Here is a 26,995-nt window from a genome sequence, read left to right as displayed (position 1 = left end):
CCAATCAGAGAGCGTCAGTCAGTGGCCAATCAGAGATCGTCTGCCAGAAATGTGGCTACGGAAAAAAATAACGCAAAATACACACGCCCCCCGGTCACATGATGCCACGTCACGTCTCCGGTCACATGATGCCAGTGGAGCCTGACGATCAGCTGACGCAGCCAGCTTCCCCTTCTCGGATCTCGTAGGTTTTTCCTCCATCAACGATTGCAGCCCCTGGAAATCCTAGTAATTTCGACATTCAGGGGGGCTTATTGGAGTCCACTGTGACCACTGAGCTAAAGGGTATCTTCGGGGGGTATTGGGGAAACATCGGCGGATAGATGCTCCTCGAGTACATGATGAACGGACACGCCATCCTCTACACCGGGGTCACATTGGCCTTCTGGACCACGATACTAATCGTCGGTAAGACGTCTTGTGTGTATTTTATAGACCCCCCCCCGGGCATATTCAGTGGTATTTGTTATTGAAATAATGTATTTGGGTAATGCATTCATTTTCTATAATTGCCGTTTTCTCATTCATTGGTTCCTTGTTGTGATTTGAACGGAGGATCATCCCCGTTTGACAGCTCTCTCGGCCCGGGCCCGACTAATCGCTGGGTAGTTGCGGACTATATTCCCTGTTTACAAAAGCGAACTGTTAGCTTGACATGTTGCCGACGCCGATTTGTTTGCAGAATTAAGGTTAACGTAATTGAACACAGCCTAATTAACTTGGAAACGCCGGTATTGTTAATGGTGAACCGTCGCATAGCTAGATAATGTTAAGGGTCATGCAGGAGTGTGTCAGTTCCGCAATTACACTGATGCAGCCAGCCAGCATTCACTGTACATCTGGTTACAGCTTGTGCACTAATATTTCCCATTGCTGTTGTTTAATCTTGTGTGATGCTAGTGTAATGTTAGCCAATCTTTTAAATAGAATGGGCCATGTAGCTTAACATTTTAGGATGAGGTGGTGAGGATAGAATGGGCCATGTTGTAGCTAACATTTTTAGGATGAGGATGCCAGTTCCCATTAAAAGGGAATGCCACCTATTTGAAGAATTAACATATATTATTGGGGACAGTCAGGGGTGTAGCTCCAGATTCTGGGCCCCATGAAAGAATGTAAGCGCGCGAGTGGAAATTTTTTGGCAATTTTTTTATTGATGAAAACGCATAATATGGTTTTTACCTATACATTCGGATCAGCAGTTCAGCACCTGCACTGTTGGTGGGTGAGCCTAGTAAAGGATGTCGCATTGCGTTCATCTTCAATGAATGGACCAATGCAATAGTCTACCAAAGCCCCCCCTCTCTCTCTATATATCTCACACACACACACACACACACACACACACACACACACACACACACACACACACACACACACACACACACACACACACACTTCAGAAACAAACATAGTATCAATGAGAGCATCAATAATACACCTGAGTGATGTCTAGTAAAAAAAAAAAAAAAAATGTTGGGGCCCCCCCTCAGTGCTGGGCCCTTGGAATCATCCTAAGCATGTTTTTGTGAGCTCTTGCACCCTGAGATTTATATGCTAGCATTACTAGAAGGTCTGAACCAGAACTAAAACCTCAGCTGGGTGCAAGAGCTCACAATTGTGTGTATGCATCTCGTAATATTAATGCCCCAATCATTGTCTATGGAGCAGCCCCAGATTTTACATCCCAGTGACATCACTGATTGGAAGGTTATTTAGGAGAGAACAAATACTAACTGAACTGTCCTAGTGCACAGGGTGTAAATTCTTTAAATGGGTGGCATGGCATCCCACTATAGCTACTTGGACATTAGTCTTCTAGTACCTGACTCAACTAACTACTTTTGACACAGTCACAAATAGGAACTTGAGCAGTTCTCACGTGAGGGTGAGCTATCGCACATAGGCAACAGTTTCTTTCACTGACAGTAAGAGCTAGGCTACATGAGTGTTCTGCGTAGCACATACTGATCCACTCTTGACTTGAAGTTTACAAGACTCTAGTCTACAATACCTTGTGAAAAGTTCTCCGGGAACAAGTAGTTTTGAATGCAATAATGGGGATGCTCGATATTGGCTTTTTTACCGATACCGATATACCGATATTGTCCAACTCTTAATTTCCGATACCGATATCAACCGATACCGATATATGCAGGGTCCCCCCCCCCCCCCCCCCCCCCCAAAACGGAATAATTGCAGGTAATTAACATATCTCTTGTCATGTAATTAACACAACATTATGCATACTTTGACAATAAATAAAATAATAATTTGTTCTTACTTGCTTGCCTGGGTAAATAAAGGTTAAATAAATGTAAAAAAAAAAAATTTAAAACTGATACCGTTATTTTCCGATATCACATTTTTATGCCAATATCGGCCGATAATATCGGTAGGCCGATAATATCGGACATCCCTAGAATTTATCCTTCCATGGCTTTCAGAGTAGTTTGTGTGATCCATTAGAAAATATTCTTATCAACCAACATTCTATTTGGTTCATAATCAGTGATCTTGAGGATGCAGCATTAGAATGGAAACATTCCATTTCAGTTCAGAACAGTTGGTTCAGTTTTGTTTTTTTGTAAGACCTGACTAGTATTATTGGGATGCTAGAGATGTGCCTAATAACTTTACAGGAAATAATCCATTCAGCATAAAAAAATGACATAGAAGCATTATCAACAATAACAAAAATTACAGAAAGTGTACAGCAGACTATATGTATTATACATTCAGTAACTATGTTCCTCTCTCTTTCTCTGTATTTGGCACACATATGGAATAGTCTAACATATCCTCTGGTTGTCTTTCCAGGTATCTGCTATACAATTTTCGACCTGGGATTCCGCTTTGACATAGCATGGTAAGTGCTCCAGGTCTAAATTCAAATGTCTTTCACAAAGCATGCTAATGGGCCATTTTATTCCACTAGTAAGCGAGGGTCTATCCATCATCTAGACCACTGGTCTCCGTCATGACCCTACATTAAGATTGGTTCCAGTGGAAATTGTATCGCAAGTGTAGTGACTGATTATGTTATGTTGCCAAAGCCTTGTCAAATCTGTACGGTAAGCATGCATGGATGTTTTTTTTTTTTTATCCAAAGCAACCATACAGTGCTATGAGTGCATACATCTTTGGTTTAGGTGGTTAGTTTAGGTGGTCCCAATGGAATGGAACTCCTAACTGTGGCAGTGTTGGTAACATATTCTACAAACCATTGCACTCCACAGGGCCCTTCCTAAAGGCTCTCACATAGTCTAGAAGTACAGGGTGCACACACTATGCGGAAGGCCAGTCTGCACTCCTCCAGGCGTACCAGCTCTTTGATCCAGCATGCATCCGAAGCCATATTTTGTATGACGCCCATACGCTAGTATGTGGACACTAGGTGTATGTGCAGAACAACTGAGTGGTGCACGATAGGGCTGTCTTAAATACTTCGAAGCTTCGTTCGATGGGCATTGGATTTGAATATGAAAATAAAAATATTGTCATGTGTGCAAAATCAACTCTGCCTCTCTTTGTTAATTACAACAAGCAATGCTGTTTGTTATTTAAGATGAGGTCGGACTCGGCACTGACAGATTTGTGTTCATTGTGCTGCTTTTATAAAGCCTCAAATGACCGCTTACAATATTTCATGAAAGCAAAGTGTTTCGTTTGTCTAAGATTTTAAAAGGTTTAAACTTTACAGCACTGACAAAGTTGAACAAAGTGCTGTACAAGTCTCACAACATTATATATATATAGGATAGATACAGGCATTAAAGCGTTCCGTCTTGGGACGGATATCCGTCCATTTGATTTGGAGATTCCGTCATTTGATTTGGAGTCGTGACGGATTTTAACCTGAGCCAATCAGAGGTGTCAAATATCCTTTTTTTCCCCTACCGCGGCCGCACCAAACAGTCATTTGCGAGCAATCGGCAAATTCTCAGGCAAATGCAACCAACCAGAAGGCGAGATTGTTCTGAGTTTACAGCCCTTTCACCCGCCTCCGCTGTGCTCAGCACCAATGGGAAGCGCCCATTTTGAGACTCTCTAGCGTCTAGCTCTACTCGCGAGTAAACTTGACTCATCAACACCATGCGGCAACTTTTTACGAGACCGTAAGTTCATTTGACTTATTCTAGTCTAAAGAAACATATATATTACTATTGCTATTGATAAATCTAGGTAACGTGAATGCCACAAAACGAATGCCTTTTGTTAATCAGAACGTTATTTACGCGACAAGCAGTGTGTTGTTGTCGTTGTTGTTGTTGTTGGTGGTGTTTCGTGTGTGTGCTTGCGCCGCTCGCTTTCTGATAAATGTATGAATGTTGATAAATCTAGATAACGTTAATGCCACAAAACGAATGACTTTGTTAATCAGAACGTTATTTGCGGTATCAATTGTTTTTAAGCTCAATAAACGTCTTTCTCCCATTTGTCCGGGAGATCTCTGGGTAACAGTACTGTATATTTGCATATCATATATGTCACAAATGTAACATTACTATATACCTGTATGTCATGTATGTCACTATGAATTGAAAACGGGGGACCCTGATGTAAACAAGACGAACGTCTTTCTCTGGTCTGCATCCCCTTAACAATTGTGTGTATTGAGCTGTACTGTATTGTACCCATTCTGCAATCTGTTAAATATTGATTGATTGTTATTAACAGATTGCAGAATGGGTACAGTACAGCTCAATACACACAATTGTTAAGGGGATGCAGACCAGAGAAAGACTTTCGTCTTGTTTACATCAGGGTCCCCCATTTTCAGTTCATCATAACATATATGACACACATGACATACAGATAGACAATACTGCTACATCTATACATTTATGACATACCAGATTTACAAATACAGTAGCCTATTGTTTGTTTGTGATACAAAAATAGTCTAAAAAGAGTATATACATTTGACGAAGAAACTGTACATTGGAGGTGGTTGGGTGGGATGGGGGGGGGGTTGTAACTATACATTGGATTATCGACAAAACCTTACTTGGTCCCAAGAAGAGGGTCTCGTGTATTAAATAAAGTTTTCATTCATTCATTCACTCTGGATCTTGTAAATCCAGTAGCAATACACACAATTGTTAAGGGGATGTAGACCAGAGAAAGGCGTTTGTCTTGTTTACATCATCAGGGTCCCCCATTTTCAATTCATAGTGACATTTATGACATACACAACATACACATGACATCATGACATTTATGACATAGGGACATACATGCCTTACAGGTATATAGTAATAGTACTGTTACATTTGTCACATATACGATATGCAAATATACAGTACTGTTACCCAGAGATCCTAACAGTAAATATATACATATGATGAGGAGGAGACTGTACATTAGGAGGGGGTGAGTGAGTGGGTGGTAAATAAATATATACAAACGGTGGGGAGGAGACTGTCCATTGTTGTTGTGGCATAATTGCTAAACGTGTTTAGTCCCTTGTTTGTATGATAACAAGCCATTTAGTTCATGGTTCAAAGTGGGGAGGGGTGCTAGCTCGCCATCAATCAGAAGCTAGCCACAAGACTTGCATTCACGCTCTCCAGCACACAACAGTAGGGTCTCTATAGTCACAGTCAGGACAGTAGGCTCGCTCTACAAGTAGGCTCCCTTAAAACGCTAACGCTATTAAAAAAAAAATACAGTAGAGGTTAAAATAAGAATATGACTTGGCCAGAAAAAAAGTTCAGTCAGGAGATTTTTTTTTGCTTTAATCCCTGGATAGATAGGACCCCAGCCTAGTCTATGCTACTGATGGAGCCTAACTCAGTCCCCCTCCTCTTCCCCACAGGTTCCTGACCGAGACCTCTCCCTTCATGTGGGCCAACCTGGGCATCGGGCTGGCCATCTCTCTGTCTGTGGTGGGGGCTGCCTGGTGAGCACAATACCTTATGTGTGTGTGTGTACGTTATGTGGCCTGTCAGCTAGTGCTGGTTTACCAATGAAGCCCTGAATGTTTGCTCTCACAACCATGTTCAGAAATCGGGAATACTGTAGGCAGCGAGGTCAAACGTTCTGTCGTAATGTAATCACAATGGCAGCTCCGCTCTCTGCTTCTGCTTTTAACTCACCATTTAACTCTGAAATGTGTTATTAGTGGATATAAAGCTATTGAATCATTTTACAAGTACCTTAGTTGCTCAACAGTGTAATTGTTTACATTTATAACCTGGGAATCATTATGTTAATTTGAACCGTGTTGATGGGAGACGGGCAACATGTGTAACGTTATTCCAACAAGTCACCTAGCGTTACAATTATTCTGTCAGCCTTGTGGTAAGTGAGTCATTATATTAGCTTAATATTCAACTCTTACCAGTTTGATGCAAAGACATTAAACCCCACTCTAACAGCTAGTCACAACTTCACCATATCAATAGTACATTTTAATGTTACATTACCTCTGCTCTGTCTGCACTGCAGCAGCTCTCTCCACTCATGGAACGGCAGATTTCTTGAGAAAAAGTGTTTGGTACTGCCAGGTTGTCCATGACCATGTAGCACAAGCTAGCTACAGCTAGTCTGTATCGAACGTCTATGAAGTAGGCGCGAAGTAAGTACAATTCTGAACCATTGTTTTTATCTCATTATCTGGTTCCAACTTTTTGTGGTTATTGTTACTCCATAGAAATCCTGTTTGTTTTCCTGGCTCGTCACACTCGCACACTCGCACACACACATCTCGCGCATCCAGCTTCTTCGCAAATGTGAACGTGCATCGCAAGGTAAACACACACCTCAGTCTGAACGAACACACATTGAATGTCAATGTAACGAACAAATTCCGAACCATTGGAATGTGCAGCCCTACTGGCTGCAGGGTTTCTCACAGATTTGTAGTAGAGGGCAAGCTGGCAATTGTATCGGTTTGGGACATTTGTGGTGGACTTTCTTGCCTTTGCAGTGGCTGCCACAAATAAATGCGTACGCATTATGCAAATACACACTGATATGTGTGAGACTCTTTATTTATAACTTTGGTATTGGTCCAGACCCAGTGGCCCAGACCCAATGGCCTATTCCTGGTCTAGTCTCTCTCTTCGAGGAGGCTGCCTGCTAGACGAGGAAAGCAAGTCATAGGAATCCCAGTTTCTACAACAGCATGACTAATGAGCCACTGCTGAACTGTTGCTCTTGGTCCTCCCCCACCCCCAAAAGGGTTCAGATAATTCAAATAGTCTTTTATTCAGCCATCAGGAGGCGCAAGGAACGACTGGGCAGTATTTGAGAGACGACAGTTTTGTGTTACAATATACCCATCCAATTAACCCATCCAGTTTGAACAGGCTGACTCTAGAGGCATGTGGCAGGGCCTCAGAACAATGACAGACTACAAAGGAACCCCCCTCAAACTGAACAGTGACATCTCCTTAGCAAACGATCTCAACTCCTTCTATGCGAGGTTTGAGGCTGTGAATAACAACACCAGCCTACAAACCACGGCAATGGGGGGGGGGGGGTCTGCTGATGGAGACTCAGTGTTCAGGGTAACAGAGCATGAGGTGAGACGGATCTTTAAAAAAGTGGATATCAGGAAGGCAGCAGGACCGGACGGCATCCCCGGCCGCGTCCTAAAAGTCTGTGCCGACCAACTGGCCCCGGTATTCACTGACATCTTCAACCTGTCCTTGGAACAGGCCGTCATCCCCACCTGTCTGAAGAAGTCCACCATCATCCCTGTACCCAAAAAATCTACGCCCGCTTGCCTCAACGACTACCGCCCTGTAGCCCTCACCTCCATAGCCATGAAGTGCTTTGAGAAGCTAGTGAAGGGCTACATCTGTTCCTCCCTCCCCATCAACCTGGACCCTCTGCAATTTGCATATCGCCCCAACAGGTCCACGGAGGACGCCATAGCCCATGTGCTGCACACAGCAGCATCACATCTGGACAAGAGGAAGGGGAACTATGTGAGAATGCTGTTCATCGACTACAGCTCAGCATTCAATACCATAGTCCCCTCCAAACTCATAGCCAAGCTCAGGGACCTGGGCTTGAACTATGACCTGTGCCAGTGGGTCCTGGACTTCCTGACGGGCAGACCCCAGGTGGTAAGAGCCGGCAACTGCACCTCCTCATCCATCACGCTCAACATAGGGGCCCCCCAGGGCTGTGTTCTGAGCCCCCTCCTCTACTCCCTGTACACACATGACTGCGTAGCACAGCGGAACAACAACACCATCATCAAATTTGCTGATGACACAGTAGTGGTGGGCCTGATCTCTGCCAACGACGAAAGGGCCTACCTGGAAGAGGTAGAGAACCTGTCACAGTGGTGTCAGGAGAACTGCCTCTCCCTGAACGTCAGCAAAACAAAAGAGATGATTGTGGACTTCAGGAGGTCGGGGGTCAAGGACTACAGCCCCCTCAGCATCGACGGGGCACCAGTTGAGAGAGTGAACAGTTTCAAGTACCTCGGAGCCCACATATCCGAGGACTTGACATGGACCACACACATTGACAGTGTTGTGAAGAAGGCACGACAACGCCTCTACTTCCTCAGGCGCCTAAGGAAGTTCCAAGTCAGTCAGAAGATCCTTAGGAACTTCTACTCATGTACAATAGAGAGCATCCTGACCGGCAACATCACCTCCTGGTTTGGGAATAGCACTGCACAAGACCGTAGCAGACTACAAAGAGTGACACGTTCAGCCGAACGCACAATTAGAGGGGGGCTTCCCACCCTCCAGAACATTTACAACAAGCGGTGCAAGGGGAAGGCTAAGAGAATTATTAAGGACTCGAGCCACCCGAACAACTGCCTCTTTGAACTGCTGCCGTCAGGCAAGCGATACCGGAGTCTTATGGCGAGCACAGAAAGACTCAGAAGGAGCTTCTATCCCCAGGCCATCAGGCTGCTAAACGAACAATAATCGCTAAACGAACAATAATCACTATGCAACAACCATCAAATGCACACAGCACACACACCCACACGCACACACACACTCACTCAAACAAACAACACACTGCAGCACCCACTCTCCACACTTTAGATCACACAAACACACTTACACTTTATATTTATTGATAAAGGATTTGCACTACAACTCGTACACCTACTGTGAATTGTACCTAAACTGCACCTCGTCCATTTATGCCTTGCACTATATAGTATTGTATATTAGTACACTGCACAGTATTGTATATTGTATGGTAACTACGTCTACGAACATTGTACATATGTCTAAACTGAACACTGTGACCTCTTTTTTTTTTTTTTTTCTTCTAATTTTTACTATGTTTTTATTTCATACTATCTTGTCATGCACAGTCTCTGGAGCGCAACAGTAAGAAGCATTTTGTACAAAAGTATTCTGTACTTCTGTATGACAACTATTAAAGAAACTTGAAACTTATTCCTTACATTGTCGAGAGAAAACACTGTTATTCCAGTCTGAGGCTACAGCTGGAGTTCTGTGGCAGTCAATTACTAGAGCTTGAAACCGTTAGGAGATATTAAGGAAATGGCTCTTGTAAATATTTATAGATTAATTTCCTCTTTTCGGTAAACCCCTCATAAAAGAGCATGGTGTGTGGAATTGGAAACTGTTAATAATGTAACCTAGAGTGGTGGTAGTACAAGGAGACATGATGTGCACCTCACATTATTATAACCAAAAGTACTTTGATCAAGGATTATAGTTATTCTTTTTTCTTATTGTACAAATAAAAGTATTAATATATTTATAAATATTGTATCCTTCTTAACTATATAACTAAAATAGGATGATTGATGGGTGTCTTGAAAATTCCCCAATACCAAAATCGGATGCCGAGAGTCATGGGACATCCAGGCAAAGAGACTCAAAAATGTCTTCCTCATTCCCACACAGACCGGTTTTACATCCCTCAAATGAGAAATAAAAGATATATATATATATATATATATATATATATATATATTAGAGGTGGGCATAGATTAATTTTCTTAATCTAGATTAATCTATCTGCAATCCTGGAGTTAATCTAGATTAAAATGGCTCATTTGAAGTCTGCCGAAGGCATTCAAAATATGTGTGTTCTACCTAGGGATGGGTATCGTTAGGATTTTATCGATACTACTACTCTTATCGATACTGCTTAACGGTTCGGTACTTTATCGACATTGCTTTATTATTTATAACTTTATGAATAAATATTATTTCTTCAGCAACAGCAGCAACAATGTTTTAAATGTGTCTGAATTATAGACTTTTTAGAATAAACAACAAATGTAAGATAAAAAAAAAACTACACTGAATGATTAATTGTTACCTAAAGCCCTTGGACTCCACTGTAGAGAAGGGGTGCAGGCCTGTCACACTCGTTCCCCCTATCCTCTGTCATCCTTCCTAGCTGCTAGGGTGAAGGGACTTGGCTGGGACCGGTGGTGGTAGAGGGAGGAGGGGTGGGCTGGGACGAATGACGATCTATAAAAAGTTGTCATCTTTCAAATATATTTGTAGCTAAACAAGTAGCTAAGCAATTATATTTTATTTATTAGCCTATTCGTAATAATTTGTTATTAGCCTAGCTAACTCTGTATGATCTTGGCTTACCTGCAGTGGACGTGGATGGAGATGGAACACTGCGAGCAAAGCAGTCGAAAACGGCGCATTTCTGCAGACTAATGCTATGTTTTGACAACCGATGTTTTGACAAATTGCTTGTATTGCCACCCTTACTTGCAACTGTTTTATTGCACTTGTGGCAACGTGCGTTGTTGGCATCGACTTTCGTAAAGTGTACCCAGACTTTCGCTTTGTTCTCTCCGCCATGATGAGCGCAGGGCTCGGTCTGTGTGGCTTCAACACGGAGCCACGGACAGGCCCCTCCCTTAAGTACCCGTATGTGTATTTTGTGAGCGGCTCGCTGCGGCTCGCTTCTCGTGCAGACAAGAGAGAGGAGAGGAGACCCAACTTGGAGAATAGATTAACGGCGTAAATTATTTTATCGCGCGATAACAGTCCGCCGTTAACATAGCCCGGTAACGGTGTTATGTATATATATATATATATATATTTTTTTTTTCTGTCCAGTGATTTCAAAGGATTGGACCAGTAATTGGTAACGGTCAATACCAGGGGTGTAACAGTACACAAAAACCACGGTACGGTATAGGGCTGCAATGATTAGTCGACATAATCGACGACATCGATCATAAAAACTTGTCGACGCCGAATTTTTGCGTCGATGCGTCGTATAAAAAAATATATATATATTTTTTTTTTGCACTACCTATCTTTGTGAAAGTGGCTTCTCAGCTCTGGTCCAGCTGAATACAAAGCAGGGGAACAGATTGGACATTGAGCATGACCTCAGAGTTGCTTTGTCTACCATCACCCCAGACTTTGAGACTCTTGTCAGGAGCAAACAACATCCCCAGTTATCCAATTAGTTCCCTGGGATGTTAAGCTAAGAAGTCTGCTAAGAAGGATAACTATTTATTATTATTATTATTATTATTATTATTATTATTATTATTATTATTATTATTATTATTATTATTATTATTATTATTATTATTATTATTATTATTATTATTATTATTTATTATATTATTATTATTATTATTATTATTATTATTATTATTATTATTATTATTATTATTATTATTATAATTTTATTTCATTGTGTTTTTAGCCCTAGTTGCACTTTTGTTGCAATCCCAGTTATCCCATTAGTTCCCCAAACTTACTGTCTGTTATGGTAAGCTAAGAAGTCTGCTAAGAGCCCGGAAAAGGAGCCGCGCCCAGAAGGAAGCAGAGATGGAGGGTGTGACAGAAATAATCGACAGATTAGTCGACTACCAAAATAATTGTTAGTTGCAGCCCTTGTACGGTACGTACCTTGGTTTTGAAGTCAAGGTTCGGTACAGTGGGGGAAAGTTTGGCTTTCCATGTTCCACTCAGGGGTGATGTAGTGTGCAGTAACTACTTGTACTTGTAGGGCCGTCAATGAATATTCTATATTGAAATTAATAATCTACTTAATAAAAAATTATAATAATTATATTAGATTGTGAAAAAAACTTGCCCCCGGTGGGCGGTTGTTAGTGGTTAACATACCGTTGTATTCGTTCGGTACACAGCCGTACTGAACCTAAGGTCCAGTACTGAAACGGTTCGGTACGGATATGTGTACCTTTACACCTCTAGTGAATACTGATAATTCAGTACAGAATAACATTGTTTTTGTAGCTGTCTAGCTTCAAACAGTTGTTCCAGGGACCCGTTTTTCCTCTTTGAGTACAGTTTGTTTATTCAGTTGTGAAAATATAATTTATCTTCTCTGACTCCCAGAACTACATACTGGGGCTGGGAGGTGTGATCTGAAATCCATATGGATTGTATATTTACTTCTGTATTGAAACCATAATTCATTTTTAAAAACATCAGTGCACGAATACCACATTCTCCATTGTGTTGGCACTCTGTCAACATGTTTGTCAGTTTCAACACGATTGGTTGTTGAAGATTCAGTTTAATTAAAAGGACAAAATAAAGACAGCCCTTTGCACTGGAGGAATGCATTTACCTAACGTAAAGATTCATAATGTTGTTGGTGTCTGGAAATTAATCCTACTACTTATTGCACCTGTAAACTAGAAGAACGTTTTGTTTTTCAGGGGAATCTACATCACCGGCTCCAGCATCATCGGCGGTGGGGTCAAGGCTCCTCGAATCAAAACCAAGAACTTGGTCAGGTAAGCTTATAGCATCAACTGTTGGTGGGGGGAAAATCACCCAATACAAACCCTGCCCTCTTTTCTTGATCCTCCAATTATAACTGTTCCCCTTACGTACGTACCCCTTATGTACCTGTGTTGCTGAATTCTCATTGTGTATGAGGGGTGTGGGTAAAACGTGTCTACAACACTAACTAAATTAATCTCTCTCTAGCATCATCTTCTGTGAGGCTGTGGCCATCTATGGGATCATCATGGCTATTGTGATCAGCAACATGGCTGAGGTGAGTTTTTAAGTCCCAACACACATGGTTCTCCAACAAGAGAACCATGTGACGAATCCAGCTGTCAGCGGTACTTCCGGCTTGGTCAGTCGTCCCTACTAACACAATTGGCAGTGTTAGCAGGTGGGAAGCCGTGGAGTATGTGTCCTGGTCGTTGTAAAACTGCGACTCCTACTGGTCGGTCGGGGCGCCTATTCAGCAGGGAGGGGATCGGGGGAAATAGCGTGAACCTCTGCACGCATTATGTTCAGTGAAACTCCTCGCTGTCGGTTGAAAAGAAGCGGCTGGTGACTCTACATGTATCGGAGGAGGCATGTGGTAGTTCTACACCCTGCCCTGGCCAACAGTGGGGCAATGCGCACAACCACCAGGAAGGGAATTGGCATAGTGACTAAATTGGGATGGGTGAAAAATACAGAAAGCCCAAAAAGTACCACGTGTAACAAACCCACTTCATCATTCTGTCTTTTCCCCACACATAATGGGATGTTGGATCTTTTTCTAATGGAGCAAAATGGCCAAGGCTTATGTCCCAATCGTTGTTGTTGTCAAATGAACAAAGTGAGTCCCCTGTTGAAAGGCTCTTTGACTGAGTGGTTGGTGGTAAGATAAGAGATGATATTTAATTGTCCGTTCTCACAAAAATGGGTCTTGCATCACATGCTCCCAACAATCATCGAAATACAAAGTTAAAACGTAAAACAACCTCTGAATGACCACATGCTCCAGAGATCCTCAAAACAACATGATGCAACATAAAAACATAATGTGAGAAAACACTTGAGTTCTTTGTCCATCAGGACTCAGTGATAGTAGACAATAGACAGTAGTTTATGATGAACACATCTCTCTTCTCTGTGATAGTAGACAGTAGTTTATGATGATTAACACATCTCTCTTCTCTGTGATAGTAGACAGTAGTTTATGATGATGAACACATCTCTCTTCTCTGTGATAGTAGACAGTAGTTTATGATGATGAACACATCTCTCTTCTCTGTGATAGTAGACAGTAGTTTATGATGATGAACACATCTCTCTTCTCTGTGATAGTACACAGTAGTTTATGATGATGAACACACCTCTTCTCTGTGATAGTAGACAGTAGTTTATGACGATGAACACACCTCTGTGATAGTACGCAGTAGTTTATGATGATGAACACACCTCTTCTCTGTGATAGTAGACAGTAGTTTATGATGATGAACACATCTCTCTTCTCTGTGATAGTAGACAGTAGTTTATGATGATGAACACACCTCTGTGATAGTACACAGTAGTTTATGATGATGAACACACCTCTTCTCTGTGATAGTAGACAGTAGTTTATGACGATGAACACACCTCTGTGATAGTACGCAGTAGTTTATGATGATGAACACACCTCTTCTCTGTGATAGTAGACAGTAGTTTATGACGATGAACACACCTCTGTGATAGTACACAGTAGTTTATGATGATGAACACACCTCTTCTCTGTGATAGTAGACAGTAGTTTATGACGATGAACACACCTCTGTGATAGTACACAGTAGTTTATGATGATGAACACACCTCTTCTCTGTGATGGTAGACAGTAGTTGATGATGAACACACCTCTTCTCTGTGATAGTAGACCAGGGGTGGCCAACCAGTCAGAGATTAAGAGCCACAAAAATTACTGTGGTACCACAAAGAGCTACACCATATACCAGCGTTTCTCAACTTTTTTTTCAGTCACGGCACCCTTCATGTGTTTATAGGTCTCACCCTCTGGCCTCTGAAGTTGCTAATGTCTTTTTTATTTGGGCCTCACAGGGTTAAAAGTACCCTGTAAGACCCACGGTTGCAAAATTACAAAATCACTTTTAGCCATTTAAAAAAATTAATGTTTATTTAAAAAAATTTAAGCACATGTATAGTCAATTGGTCCTGTCATTCAGCCTCACAATGCTATTTGATAGTAAATGTGTTTATATGTCCCACCCTCTGGCCTCTGAAGGTGCTAGCCCGAGATATACAGTAAAAGTGTATATTTTCAGCATTACGTTTGTTTACCAATTATTTTAACTGTTATTAGTGAAATATAAGATTATAGAAATCTAAGGGCATTGAGTCGGAAACCGGCGCATATTGACAGGAGGAAGTGGAGCAGCCAAAAGTGAGTGTAGTCTTTTGAAGGAAGAGACTCAGGGCTTTCGAATTTCGAAAAACGACCCTACCCAGCTCACACCAGCCCCTGTCAATCATCTGACTTCTGGATTAACTTTATTTCTCTTACTTTTTGGGATTATCTCCCACAAACCTGAACGTTATTGCCATAAAACAGAACGCAGTTAGTTTCTCTACCTTTCTGTGAACGTCTTGCAAAAAAAACGGTGTTGCAATATGATGAAAAATGGTGGAGAAATTTACATTATAGAAAAGATGGCAGAATTCAGTACTGTATCTACAAAACCTTCTGTTTAATCATCTTCCCTTTATTCATTTGCTTAGATTTTTCAGGTCTGGTCAATTTTAGCATGGTGTTATTCACAGTCAAAGATTTTTTTTTTTTTTTTTTTTTTTTTTTATATATAATTGATATTCTCCTTTTGGTTCATTACAATTTACTCAAGCCTAGTAACAGACACACTATTTCTGACACTGATCCATATATGTCCCTAGATTCAGATACCAAGAACATGCAAATGGACCATTAAAAAAAAATTGTAAATGTTTATTCTACGTCCTTATGGAATGAATGAGTGACATAAAATTACAAAAAAAAAATTACAAAACAAAATATATAATTTTTTTTTATGGGTGGAAGAGCCGCACATTGACGGGCAAAGAGCCGCATGCGGCTCGCGAGCCGCGGGTTGGCCACCCCTGAAATAGAGTAACATAGGTCTGAACTTGAGTTGTAGAAAAACTTGTTACTCACGTTTTTCTGTAGTAGTTAGTAGTCCAGAAGTAGTATTTCCAAAAAAATTGGTATGGCTGAAAAGACCTGGGTCCATAGCCTGAAGTATTGTGTAGTACATGTCCAAATTTCATCGAAATCCGTTCAGAAATGAGTGATTAGAAGCGGTTTTGCGCACGCCTCGCATATCTGTATGTAACTCGAGAACCGCTGAACGGATTCTGTCACCTGAAACGGCTATCGACAGGCAACAAATGGGGCTTTAAAATATGCACACCCGAGGTCGCCAACGTGCCGGTGGGCAAATCGTCCTTGTAACGGCCAAAATGGACTTAATGTGCAATGGATTTATGTGACCAGGGGGTGGCGCTTCTTTTATATAAGCGTCAGGTACACCTGTAGGAGGAGGAGTTTTGACCCGGAAAATGCAATGGTTTTTGACCGCACGTACGACGCAGGTCTCAGGTCGAAATGTTTGTATCCAATTAGGTATCATATTCATTATCGTTTAATCAGTTTAAGGAACAAAAACAAGGATATTCTGTTTGCACGGTGAAGCAAATAAATATCATTTTCCAAGAAAGCTGCCTGCATTGTGTCATTGGGACAAGGACTGTTTGGTATGAGACCAGGAATATAACTGCGCGTCAGCCAGTCTAACTGGGGATCAAGATTTCTCAGTAGCTCCGTATAAGACGGGAGCTCCTTTAATATTAGTCAAAAACCACGCACCAGTTGGACTCTTGCTTGGAGACTGGGGAAGATTCGATGCGTTAGGGGACGTCGGAGAATCTCCACCGGAGGAAGGCGAGGAGCTGCTGTTGTTGTTGTGTGGAGGTGCTGACCCGAAGTGGCTGAGGATCAGTACTGGACCGCGAGTACTGATCCGTGAGGCGACATCATGGTACCCAACGCAAGGAGGTATGTGAATAGCGCTATATAAATACATGGCCATGTAAAATTGTGTGCACACATAACTTGGGGTTGAGCGTAAATCCATGGTTGCTGAAGAGGAATAACACTTGACTACGCGGACCTTTTTTGTAGTGACTATGTTGCGCGACTCGTCACCAACCGTCTCGTTTTAATTCAGACAATCTAATAGCATGGCGGCGCGCAAAACGGCATCAAACGTTTCCATGGAGACCACAGCGCACTCCGCTGTTAGCGGTGACGTCACTGGGAAACGTGTCGTTAAAATGACTGCCAAGGCTGTTGCAGAACATTGTGGCAAATTGGTTGCCAGCAGAAAACGTAAATTTAACATGGCAGCCAAGATAAAAGATTCAATTCTTGGTTTCATGTTAAATAATGAGAAGGAAAAAGTAGAGAATGCTCTTACAGATTTGAATCAGGTGTGTTATGAGGCGAAATGCATACATGACAATCTTCTGTTGGGTTATACGTTACATGATGAAAAAGAAGAACAAGACACCTGGTTTAAAGCAAAAATGTTGTCAATCAATGAGTGTATTTCAAATGCAAAACTGTGGGTTTCAAATATTGAAGGTATAACGAATGTATATGATGGTAAAACAACTGAAGATGATTTGCATTTAATGGATGATGGTATTGCTCCAAATGACAGTGTGTCAAACATTGTGAGCAAATATTCTAAAACAAGTAGCAGGTCATCTGCCAAGATTTTAGCTGAAGCCGATAGAGCTGCACTTCTCGCTCGTGCTGATTCTCTAAAAGAAAAACATGCTTTGGAGGAGCAGGAGCATCAGTTGAAAAGAAAAAAGGAACAACTAGAGGTGGACACTGAATTGGCTGCAAGCACTGCAAGGTTGGCCGTGTTGCACTCCTCTGAAAGTAAGCGTTCATCTCGTGCACCTTCAAATGCAATGAATTCCTATTTTGAAAGGGAACACCACAAGCTAAATCCTGTTGCAAGAGAATACCAACCTGGAACATTAACACAACGAAGTAAATTGACACAATTGTCAATACCACCAAACAAGCCTGTGGATGTGAGACCAAAGGAACGTGGTCAATGGCATAGCACTGCTGCTAACCGCCAATATAATCACGACCACAAGGAACAGGAAAGCAGAATGGGAACAACTGACAATGTTCAAATCAATTCAAACCAACCTGCAAACATGCTTACCATCATGGAGAGGCAAAATGAGATAACTGCTGCTCTGGTGCAGCAACAGCATTCCAGGTCTCTGCCACCACGAAATATCCCAACATTTGAAGGTGACCCTCTCCAATACAGAACATTCATCAAAGCATTTGAACAAGGAGTGGAGGAAAAGGCAACAGACGCTGATGCTTTGTATTATCTGGAGCAGTTCACAAGGGGACAGCCACAGGAATTGGTGCGTAGCTGCCAGCATATGGCTCCTGAGCGTGGTTACGCAGTGGCAAAGGGTCTTCTTAAAGAACACTTTGGAAACCAGTACAAAATAGGAAGTGCCTACATGCAAAAGGCCTTGGCATGGCAAACAATAAAATCTGAGGATGTCAAGGCACTTCAAGCCTACTCCTTATTCTTGCGTGGCTGCTGCAATGCAATGGAGGAGCTTCAGTACATGCAGGAGTTGGACATGCCTGTCAACATGAGGGCCATTATATCAAAATTGCCATTCAAGATGAGGGAGCAATGGAGGAGTACGGCTCATGGCATAATGGAAAATACACAGGAAAGAGCTCACTTCGGTGATATGATCAGGTTTGTGGAGCGACGCGTCAGTATTCTTTCTGACCCTCTGTTTGGTGACATACAGGATCCAAATTCTGGTGTGGTTGGCACAACATCTCTCACCAGGTTTGAATCATATCCCAACAGAGTGAAAAGAAACATTGTCGCCACCACAGTAATATCTGAGAGAGCCAAGGAGCTGACATCACCAACACCAGGTACAGTGAATGCTAGGAGAGCTGGATGCCTTTGCTGTGCTCGCAGTCACTCGTTGGAGGAGTGCAAACAACTGCAGGAGAAGAGGCACAAGGAGAAAATGTACTTTCTGAGGGAAAAGGGAGTTTGCTTTGCATGCTTATGTGTTGGACACATGAGCAGAGACTGCGAAAGGCGCTTGGTATGCAAAGTCTGTGGTCAAACTCACCCCACCCTGCTTCACATCAAAAGGCAACCATTTTCTCCAGAACAGTTACAGCAACCAACTTCACTGCAAACATGTGGACATACAGGGGCCGGTAAGGACCGGTGTGTATTAGCCATTCTCCCTGTGAATGTGAAAGCAGCAAACGGAAACATAGTACAAACATACGCCTTCTTAGACCCTGGTAGCTCAGCCACATTCTGCTCTGAACGCCTAATGCAGAGGCTGAATATCACAGGCAGAGGAACCACCTTCCTACTGAGCACCATGGGGCAAGAGACGGGTGTTCCAGCTTACTCCTTGACTGGGTTGGAGGTAGCTGGTTTGGACAGCGATGACTTTTATGTTCTTCCGGAAGTTCTCACACAGAAGAAAATGCCAGTCACGGCTGAGAACATGGTGACACCTGAAGAACTGTCTAAATGGTCATATTTGTCCAACGTACACATCCCACGCCTAAAAGCAAATGTCGACCTGTTGATTGGAACCAACACTCCCAAGATATTGGAACCTTGGGAGGTCATCAACAGTCACTGGAATGGCCCGTATGCTATAAGGACAGTGCTGGGATGGGTCGTTAATGGTCCACTGAATGGAAACAGTGGTGTTGTGGAGTCAGAGTTTCCCTCTGCTACAGTGAACAGGATCTCTGTGTGCAGACGGGAAGAAATGCTGGCCGATCAGGACAAACACAACTTCAAAGAAGTAGCTGTGAAGGAGAAGGAAGTGTCCAGAGAAGACCTAAGCCATCTGGAAAAATTTGAAAGTTCAGCAGTGCTTCAGCAGGAGAGGTACTGCTTGAAATTACCTTTTAACAAGGAGGTCTGTCTGCCCAACAATGTGGGAGTGACTAGGCTGGATACAGCGTTTGAGGATGGACTCTTGAGAGTTGTAGGAACATTGAGCAGAGGATCAACACCAGAGGAAGCTAAACCTCCACTCATTCTCTCCAAGGACCAGCATGTTTCAATGCTCATTCTCAAGCATGTACACCAGAATCGGAGACATGGTGGAAGGACTCACACAATGTCCAAAGTGAGGAAGAAATGTTGGTTCACCAACGCCCATGCAGCTGAGAAGATCATCGCTGAATGCAGCTTTTGCAAACACTACAGTGACAGTGCAGTGGAGCAAAAGATGGCGGATCTTCCAGCAGACAGAATCCTTCCTGACCTACCACCTTTTACCAACACAGGGGTGGATAAAGGAAGAGGAAACAGGAAAGGAGGAGGAACAGGAAGTCGAAGAACCAGGAAAGGAGGAGGAGCCAGGAGTGCTAACTCGCTTCAGAGAGGAACCGGTGGCATTCATGGGTGACATTCAAGCCATGTTCCGCCAAGTGAAGGTCGCTGAGGAAGGCAGTGATTTTCTGTGCTTTCTCTGGGACATAAGTAGAATTAGTTTGGCAGCTGGAGATATTGTAGTCGTCATGGACTCTTCAGCTCTTCGTGGGTCCTGGCCACTTGGCAGGGTTCTGGAGGTCTTTCCAGACGAACAAGTAGCACCATTGTAAGGCCAGTGACAACTGTGTTTGGTTCATGAAAATGTGGATCCATGCACTTAATCCATGACATGTTTTGGCTCTTATTTGTTTTGTTTATTTTTTGAATTGTTATGTCTGCCTGCCTTAACAATTAGGGGCCGGTGTGTAACGGCCAAAATGGACTTAATGTGCAATGGATTTATGTGACCAGGGGGTGGCGCTTCTTTTATATAAGCGTCAGGTACACCTGTAGGAGGAGGAGTTTTGACCCGGAAAATGCAATGGTTTTTGACCGCACGTACGACGCAGGTCTCAGGTCGAAATGTTTGTATCCAATTAGGTATCATATTCATTATCGTTTAATCAGTTTAAGGAACAAAAACAAGGATATTCTGTTTGCACGGTGAAGCAAATAAATATCATTTTCCAAGAAAGCTGCCTGCATTGTGTCATTGGGACAAGGACTGTTTGGTATGAGACCAGGAATATAACTGCGCGTCAGCCAGTCTAACTGGGGATCAAGATTTCTCAGTAGCTCCGTATAAGACGGGAGCTCCTTTAATAGTCCTCAAGAGGGCCGTTGCAGGCTAAGAGGATAATTATGATGATGAACACATCTCTTTTCTCGTGGTAGTAGACAGTAGTTTATGATGATGAACACATCTCTCTTCTTGCAGAACTTCAGTGGAACCACTCCTGAGACCATTGGGGCAAGGAACTACCTAGCTGGTAAGATGGTCAACATTTTATCCCTTTTCAAAGTTAATATATTATCTTTTGAATGCATTCATCAATTAAGTCATTATCCTTTTCATGTATCAAATATACCACAAAGAATAACTTAGTATTGTCATGTAAATGTCCAGTTTAAAGTTGAAACATTACTACCATCAGCAACCCAAAGATTGGTTGATTCTGTTCAATCACAATGTTTCTCCGTGTTTGGTGCTGATTTGACTGTTGGTTAATAATTGATCTGGTTGGTTGATTGATCCATGCATTTATCCTGTCCTGCCAGGTTTCGTGCTAATCTGACCTGAAAGTGAGGACCGTGTAGACTCATGAAATAACGTGCTTATTCCGTGTAACTAACTGACAGATCCCAAGCTCCGCCCCAAGCGGTGCTTGTTTGGACATAGTTGAGTCTACATCGGTCGTTATTCCAAACAATTGAAAATCACACAGAATGCAAGGGAGTTTTCTTTCTCTCTCAACAACATTCCCCTTGTCCTTCCAGGTTACTCTATGTTCGGCGCCGGTCTGACCGTGGGCTTCTCCAACCTCTTCTGTGGCATCTGCGTCGGCATCGTGGGGAGCGGGGCAGCTCTGGCCGATGCCCAGAACGGCAGTCTCTTTGTTAAGATCCTCATTGTGGAAATCTTTGGCAGCGCTATTGGCCTGTTTGGAGTAATTGTAGCCATTCTGCAGGTGAAGGACACAAGCTTTATTTCTAATGCAAAAACTAGTAGAGTATGACCAAGCCTGTATAGTCGGGTCATTTGCTTGTAGCGACTACAGATTGTCAAACCGCAGGACTCTGGTGCTGTGCACCTTTCTGAGAGTACAAGGTGGAGAGTGACAGAGAAGGTAATTTTTATAATAAACACCTGCAAAGGGGGAGGGATCTTCTAAGATTAGGTCAGAACTATAAATCCTTAGCTCCATATATCCTGCATATTGCCAAATTTGATTGAATAGTGAGATTCCCAGCCCTATAACACACAAGGTCACAAGTCGTATTGAGCCCATGACATCATACGTAGATTGTCTGCACCTCAGACAAACCAGCAGGATGCCCAAGGCTGCCTTCTATTTTATGAGCCATACATCTGTTCCTGTTTGTGAACACGCTATGCACAAGCCAGGGAGTAATACCCAATTGCGCTGACCTTCTGCGCTCAAACACTACTAGCGGGACTCTCTGGAGAAACCACGGCACATTTTTGTTTCAAACTAAAAAGAGAGTTCACGCTGGTATGTAAATGGAGTCGGGAAACCCAGCTGTTGAAGAGGTTCGATCTCAAAATATGGAAAAGTGGAAAAGGGCAAAAACCTTATTTCTGGTATTAAAAGTGAAATTCATTGCGGCATATTGGTGATGTTGTTGGCGATCTTTAGACATTTCCATCCAATCTTTTAAGGATGCAAGAATTCTTGCCAAGACACTAGGGATGGGTACCGAATTCGGTACTTTTGAGGTACCGAACCGAAACACGTCGGTACTACCGAGTATCGAATCAAGTGAGAAACCGAAAAAAAAAAAAAATTATTCATTTTTTTTTTTTTTACTTTTTTCTTTTCATGTCAATGTTCACACGCACAATATATGCTTACCTAGGATTTGACTTGATTCAACAACAAAGCAGTCGGAGCAATGACAAGCCGAAAACTGTCGAAATTGTAGTTATTTGAAGTTTGAATTTTTTTTTACGACTGAGGTAGGCAAATTAAATTTCTTGAGACTAAAGTACCGAAAAAAAGGTACCGTTGGGTACCGGTATCGATTCACAGGTACCGGTATCGGTTCAAATGTGAAAGGTACCCATCCCTACAAGACACTGTCCTCTCTTTCATAGACCTCCGTCAAGAGCGGTGAGGGTAAAGACGGAGTCAGAAGACACTCTTGGCCTCTGTCCAAAGGATATCAGCAAGACATGAAATTTAACAACATTCATTGATCCCCTTAAATCTTTATATCTCTTAGTCTTGCTGATATCATTTTATTCACAGAGGCCAATTACATTTCCTTTGGGAGATAATAAAGTAATTTCAGCCTTTTCCCAACCGTTTAGGAACTAAGGTTTAGGAGGGTATTGTGTCTGAAGGGAGAATTTAACTATATGGAGCACCGCTGTGAGGGAAGGGAGCGCTGCATTTACAACAAAATAACAGCAACACGGCATGCGGCACAATAATCGCTTTATCTCGATTATCTTGTTTTCATGATTGTGGGAAGCCAAAATCATAATTTAAATGTAAACTCAATGAATCACCCAGCCCTAGTATCTGTCAGTTCCTGCTTTTGCCAGATTTATTTAGTAATAATAACCACGTGTTTCTCTTTCAGACGTCGAAAGTAAAAATGGGAGACTAGAAGATTCACCTATCAAGATGAGAAGATATACAGAGAGAAGACACTGCTGGAAAATAAGGATTGTGTAAATACATCGTAAATTATTTAAATTTTTTTTTTTTTCTTTTTTCTTGTCTGTGATTGTTTATTTTTTAACCATCATTTGCTGAAGAGTGGCCCATTTGCACCATTTTGTCTTATGAGGAATTCAGCCATTTAGTTAGAATAGAACTGCAAACATTTTAAAATTAACACCATACTTTATTTCTATATCGCTCAAGAGTTTACAGTACATGCATTATGTTGTAACCATTTTATGAACTCTTGGATTCTTTTTTGTTTTCTTTTTTGTTTATACATCACACAAGTCAAATGACGGAGGAAAAAAAAGGGCCCGAAAAGATTCTGGCTAGATGACTAAACGGCTCGCGCCACAATTTTGTAACTGCAACTAAAAACGTAGCGGCGTAGAAGGTGTCTCCGGGCGGGCGGTGGCGGACGACTTGTGAAAATGCTTGCTGTTGTAGACATGGAATTCCGACTGTATGGTATTGTGTGTATCGGAACGGCTTTGGGCTGTGTTTAAAGGTGTAGTGAAAGATTGTACGTCACCCCCGAGTCTAACTTCTCTTCGTTGGTGCATACTTAGTTGTAGGGTGCATTTCTATGGCATTCTCAGTGTTGCTAGTGTAAATCACAGATCTATACATTACAGAAGTGAATTGACACCAAAAAAAATAATCTCCTAGATTTCCCCATTTGAATATCATCTTGTTGTGGTTTTTTTCAACTATGCATGGCAAATTGAGTTCACTCAACACCGACAGACGATCTGGCGTGGACATTTTGTCAGACGCATGCGCAGGTAGTGCCGTGGGATCACTACGCTTTTCGTGCTTGTTCAGTCTTATTTTCTATGACATCTATATCAGCGGTTTCATATGTTTCTTTTCTTTTTTTCCTGTGATTGGCACTCTTCAACCGTGATTGGTTAAAAATGAAATTATAGTCAAAGTTGTGTGTGCTTGCGTGCGTGTGTGTATATATAAAGGAGACATGTCTATTTCTCTTTGAAGCATGAGGGTGTTTATCATTTTGTGTACCGTAGCCTGGTTTGTTTTGATTTTGTTTTGTTTTAATTGTTGTTTGTCTGAAGCAAGTGGTCCTTATCCACCCAGTGGCCCATACCATCAGGACTCCTGACACGGGTCTGGAAAGTAGTAATACATACAGTATAGTGATACTTTCTTTTATTGTTGTTGTTGGTCATTTCCAGGTCTTTTAAAAGTACGGGGGTGGGGGTCATGGGATCGTTGGGGAATGTCAACACTAGATTGAATAGCTTACCCCTCGGATCTATTGTGTACAACTAAAAAAAGTATTAGTAATATCATTTACCTATCGAAGGCTAGTCAAAAGAGGTATGCAACAGTGAGCGAGTACAGTGTGGACCACTCTGGGATACGTGGAGATGTGTAGGAACCCTGTAGGTAGTAGTGGTCACAAATCGGCAGGCCTGGGTTGTTTTATATGAGCAGAAATCCACTACTGAACAGAATTCACATTGTTGAGAAATATACAAAATATATATATAGATAAGAGTATGGATAAGTATGCAGATATGAATGACGTGAAATCTGTTTCGAGGTGGTTTTTCTATATCATTGTCTCCGGTCTTTCCACTCTGTCCAACATGTCGGTCATTAGAGAAACTGAAGAAGATTTATTTGAAACCAAAGTCATCTGTTTACCCTTGTTTTTGCTTTTTCCTTTTTTTTTATAAACTTCTGTTGGTGGGCTGCTTCCCTTGAGAACCTTTGCACTGAAGTTACAGTACTCTTATCCGATTGTAAATCGCAGGAAAAAGATGATACTAGTGCTAAGATTTGAGCAGCCTATTGGGGTTCTTTACTAATACCGTAGACCACACGACGGAAACAAACTTATTTACATTTGACTTTTAAAGTCTTTTATTTGTCATTTGTCTTACTAAATGGTTTGCTTTGAATGTACAACTTCACTGTAATATTTTTTCCTGTTGAATCTCACAACTAGTCCCCATGGCAATACGCCTAACAGAAAAAAAGAAAAACCCTTTGTTTTGAGTATTGATTCAACTGGACAGCTCTTTTTTGTTTTTTAATTGTTTGTTTCTAACATTCCTAAATGGACCTACATGTCTGTGTAGCCCAGAGGTTCCCGATGCGATGCCCAGAGAGTCTCACATTCTGGTCGCTATAGCAGCTCGTGTGGATGGCGGTTATACTCTAAATCACCTTAACTGGTGCGTAGTCTCTGATAGTAACCTGGGAAATCTTTATTTTATGAAATCAATGGCATATCTTTAATAAATACCCAGACTACTACAGTACAAGACGTTCAAGTACGTTTAAAAAAACATCCGTGTCACCCATGTTGGCTTTTGCAGGTTAATTGTATTTTTCTCTGTGTTTCCTAAAAAACTTGTTGATACGAGGGGAATGCATTTGATTCCTGCTAACGAGTATCCTGTATCCCATCTCACATCACTCCTTGTGTGAGACTCTCAGACGTCGGTTGTTAATCTCGAGTAGTGAATCATTCATTCCTTTGTCGAAACTTCTAGATGACCATGGCTGTGTTCCAATAGTCTCAAAATGGATCCTTGTAAACTTTTCTTTGCCTCCTTTTGGGGGGAAAAAGTCTTAGGAGAAATTATATAAGTTCCAAAGCAGAGAGGGGGAAGAAATGCACATAATCTCCAATGATGGTTTGGTTTCCAAAAAGATAGTTTGAAGGAAGATCGTCTTTGGCATTCGGCTGTTAACAGAACTAGGGTGATGGGTATTTTATTTACAAGTAGGGATACAGATGGTATTTGGAAATACTTCCCAGTTAAAAGGTAGGTATACTCCCTTTATCTGTGTATGCTGTGGGCCATTCGTCTGTTGTCCTCCCACCCTCTTTACTTTTTGGAAACCCAGCTTTGAATGCAATCAGTGCCCTCGGCTTCAGTGACTTGTGGTTGGTACAGTGTAATATACAGTATGTGTTGATGGTGAAATCCTCTTTGTTTTGACTTTGTGTATGATGATGATGATGATGAAGATAATAATAAACGTGGATCCTCCTTTCTCCTGGCTTCATAGATGTCCTTAAAGAATAAAATGGTCCAATCAATTGAGAAGATGTCTTGTGGTGTGTTTTTCATATGTTTTTTTACCAACATTTCTTAAATCATATTTGGACCCGCATGGATCATGGACCAATTTCTAATGTAAACCCACTAGTTCTATGATAAGGTAACATATTCCTTTTATTGATCCCCTTGGGGAAATGCTGGCATCATAGGCGGGCGGGGGTACATGTATGGACAGGGTAATAGTAGAAAGACATAAATATAGGTAATGAAATTAGATCAATATAAAATTGTGAGAGAAGAACAGTCTAAACAGAATATGAGAAAAGTAAGGTGCAGATGAGGTTCTGGATGATCTATCAATTATATTATGTATTTTACAA

General features: G+C 41.8%; 1 protein-coding gene across 1 annotated transcript; it reads left to right on the top strand.

Annotated features, from left to right (window-relative positions):
* Positions 1-152: 152 nt before the first annotated feature.
* atp6v0b (ATPase H+ transporting V0 subunit b) lies at positions 153-26,646 on the top strand. The gene is made up of 8 exons (XM_084327422.1): positions 153-408; positions 2,821-2,869; positions 5,822-5,905; positions 12,641-12,718; positions 12,915-12,984; positions 21,099-21,150; positions 21,659-21,849; positions 23,489-26,646. The coding sequence occupies exons 1-8, from the start codon at positions 324-326 to the stop codon at positions 23,513-23,515; spliced, it is 636 nt and encodes a 211-aa protein (XP_084183548.1). The 5' UTR covers positions 153-323; the 3' UTR covers positions 23,516-26,646.
* Positions 26,647-26,995: the final 349 nt, after the last annotated feature.

Source organism: Notolepis coatsorum, assembly GCF_963971535.1.
Source record: "Notolepis coatsorum genome assembly, chromosome: 13".
Taxonomy (NCBI): Eukaryota; Metazoa; Chordata; class Actinopteri; order Aulopiformes; family Paralepididae; genus Notolepis; species Notolepis coatsorum.
This window is presented reverse-complemented; position numbering and strand designations above follow the sequence as displayed.

What these genes read in the sequence shown, in the direction of transcription:
- atp6v0b (XM_084327422.1), top strand. Translation starts at nt 324, where the DNA reads ATGCTCCTCGAGTACATGATGAACGGACACGCCATCCTCTACACCGGG. An exon ending in TTCCGCTTTGACATAGCATG is followed by an intron (nt 2,870 to 5,821) that starts GTAAGTGCTCCA and finishes TCTTCCCCACAG; the next exon opens with GTTCCTGACCGAGACCTCTC. An exon ending in TCTGTGGTGGGGGCTGCCTG is followed by an intron (nt 5,906 to 12,640) that starts GTGAGCACAATA and finishes TTTGTTTTTCAG; the next exon opens with GGGAATCTACATCACCGGCT.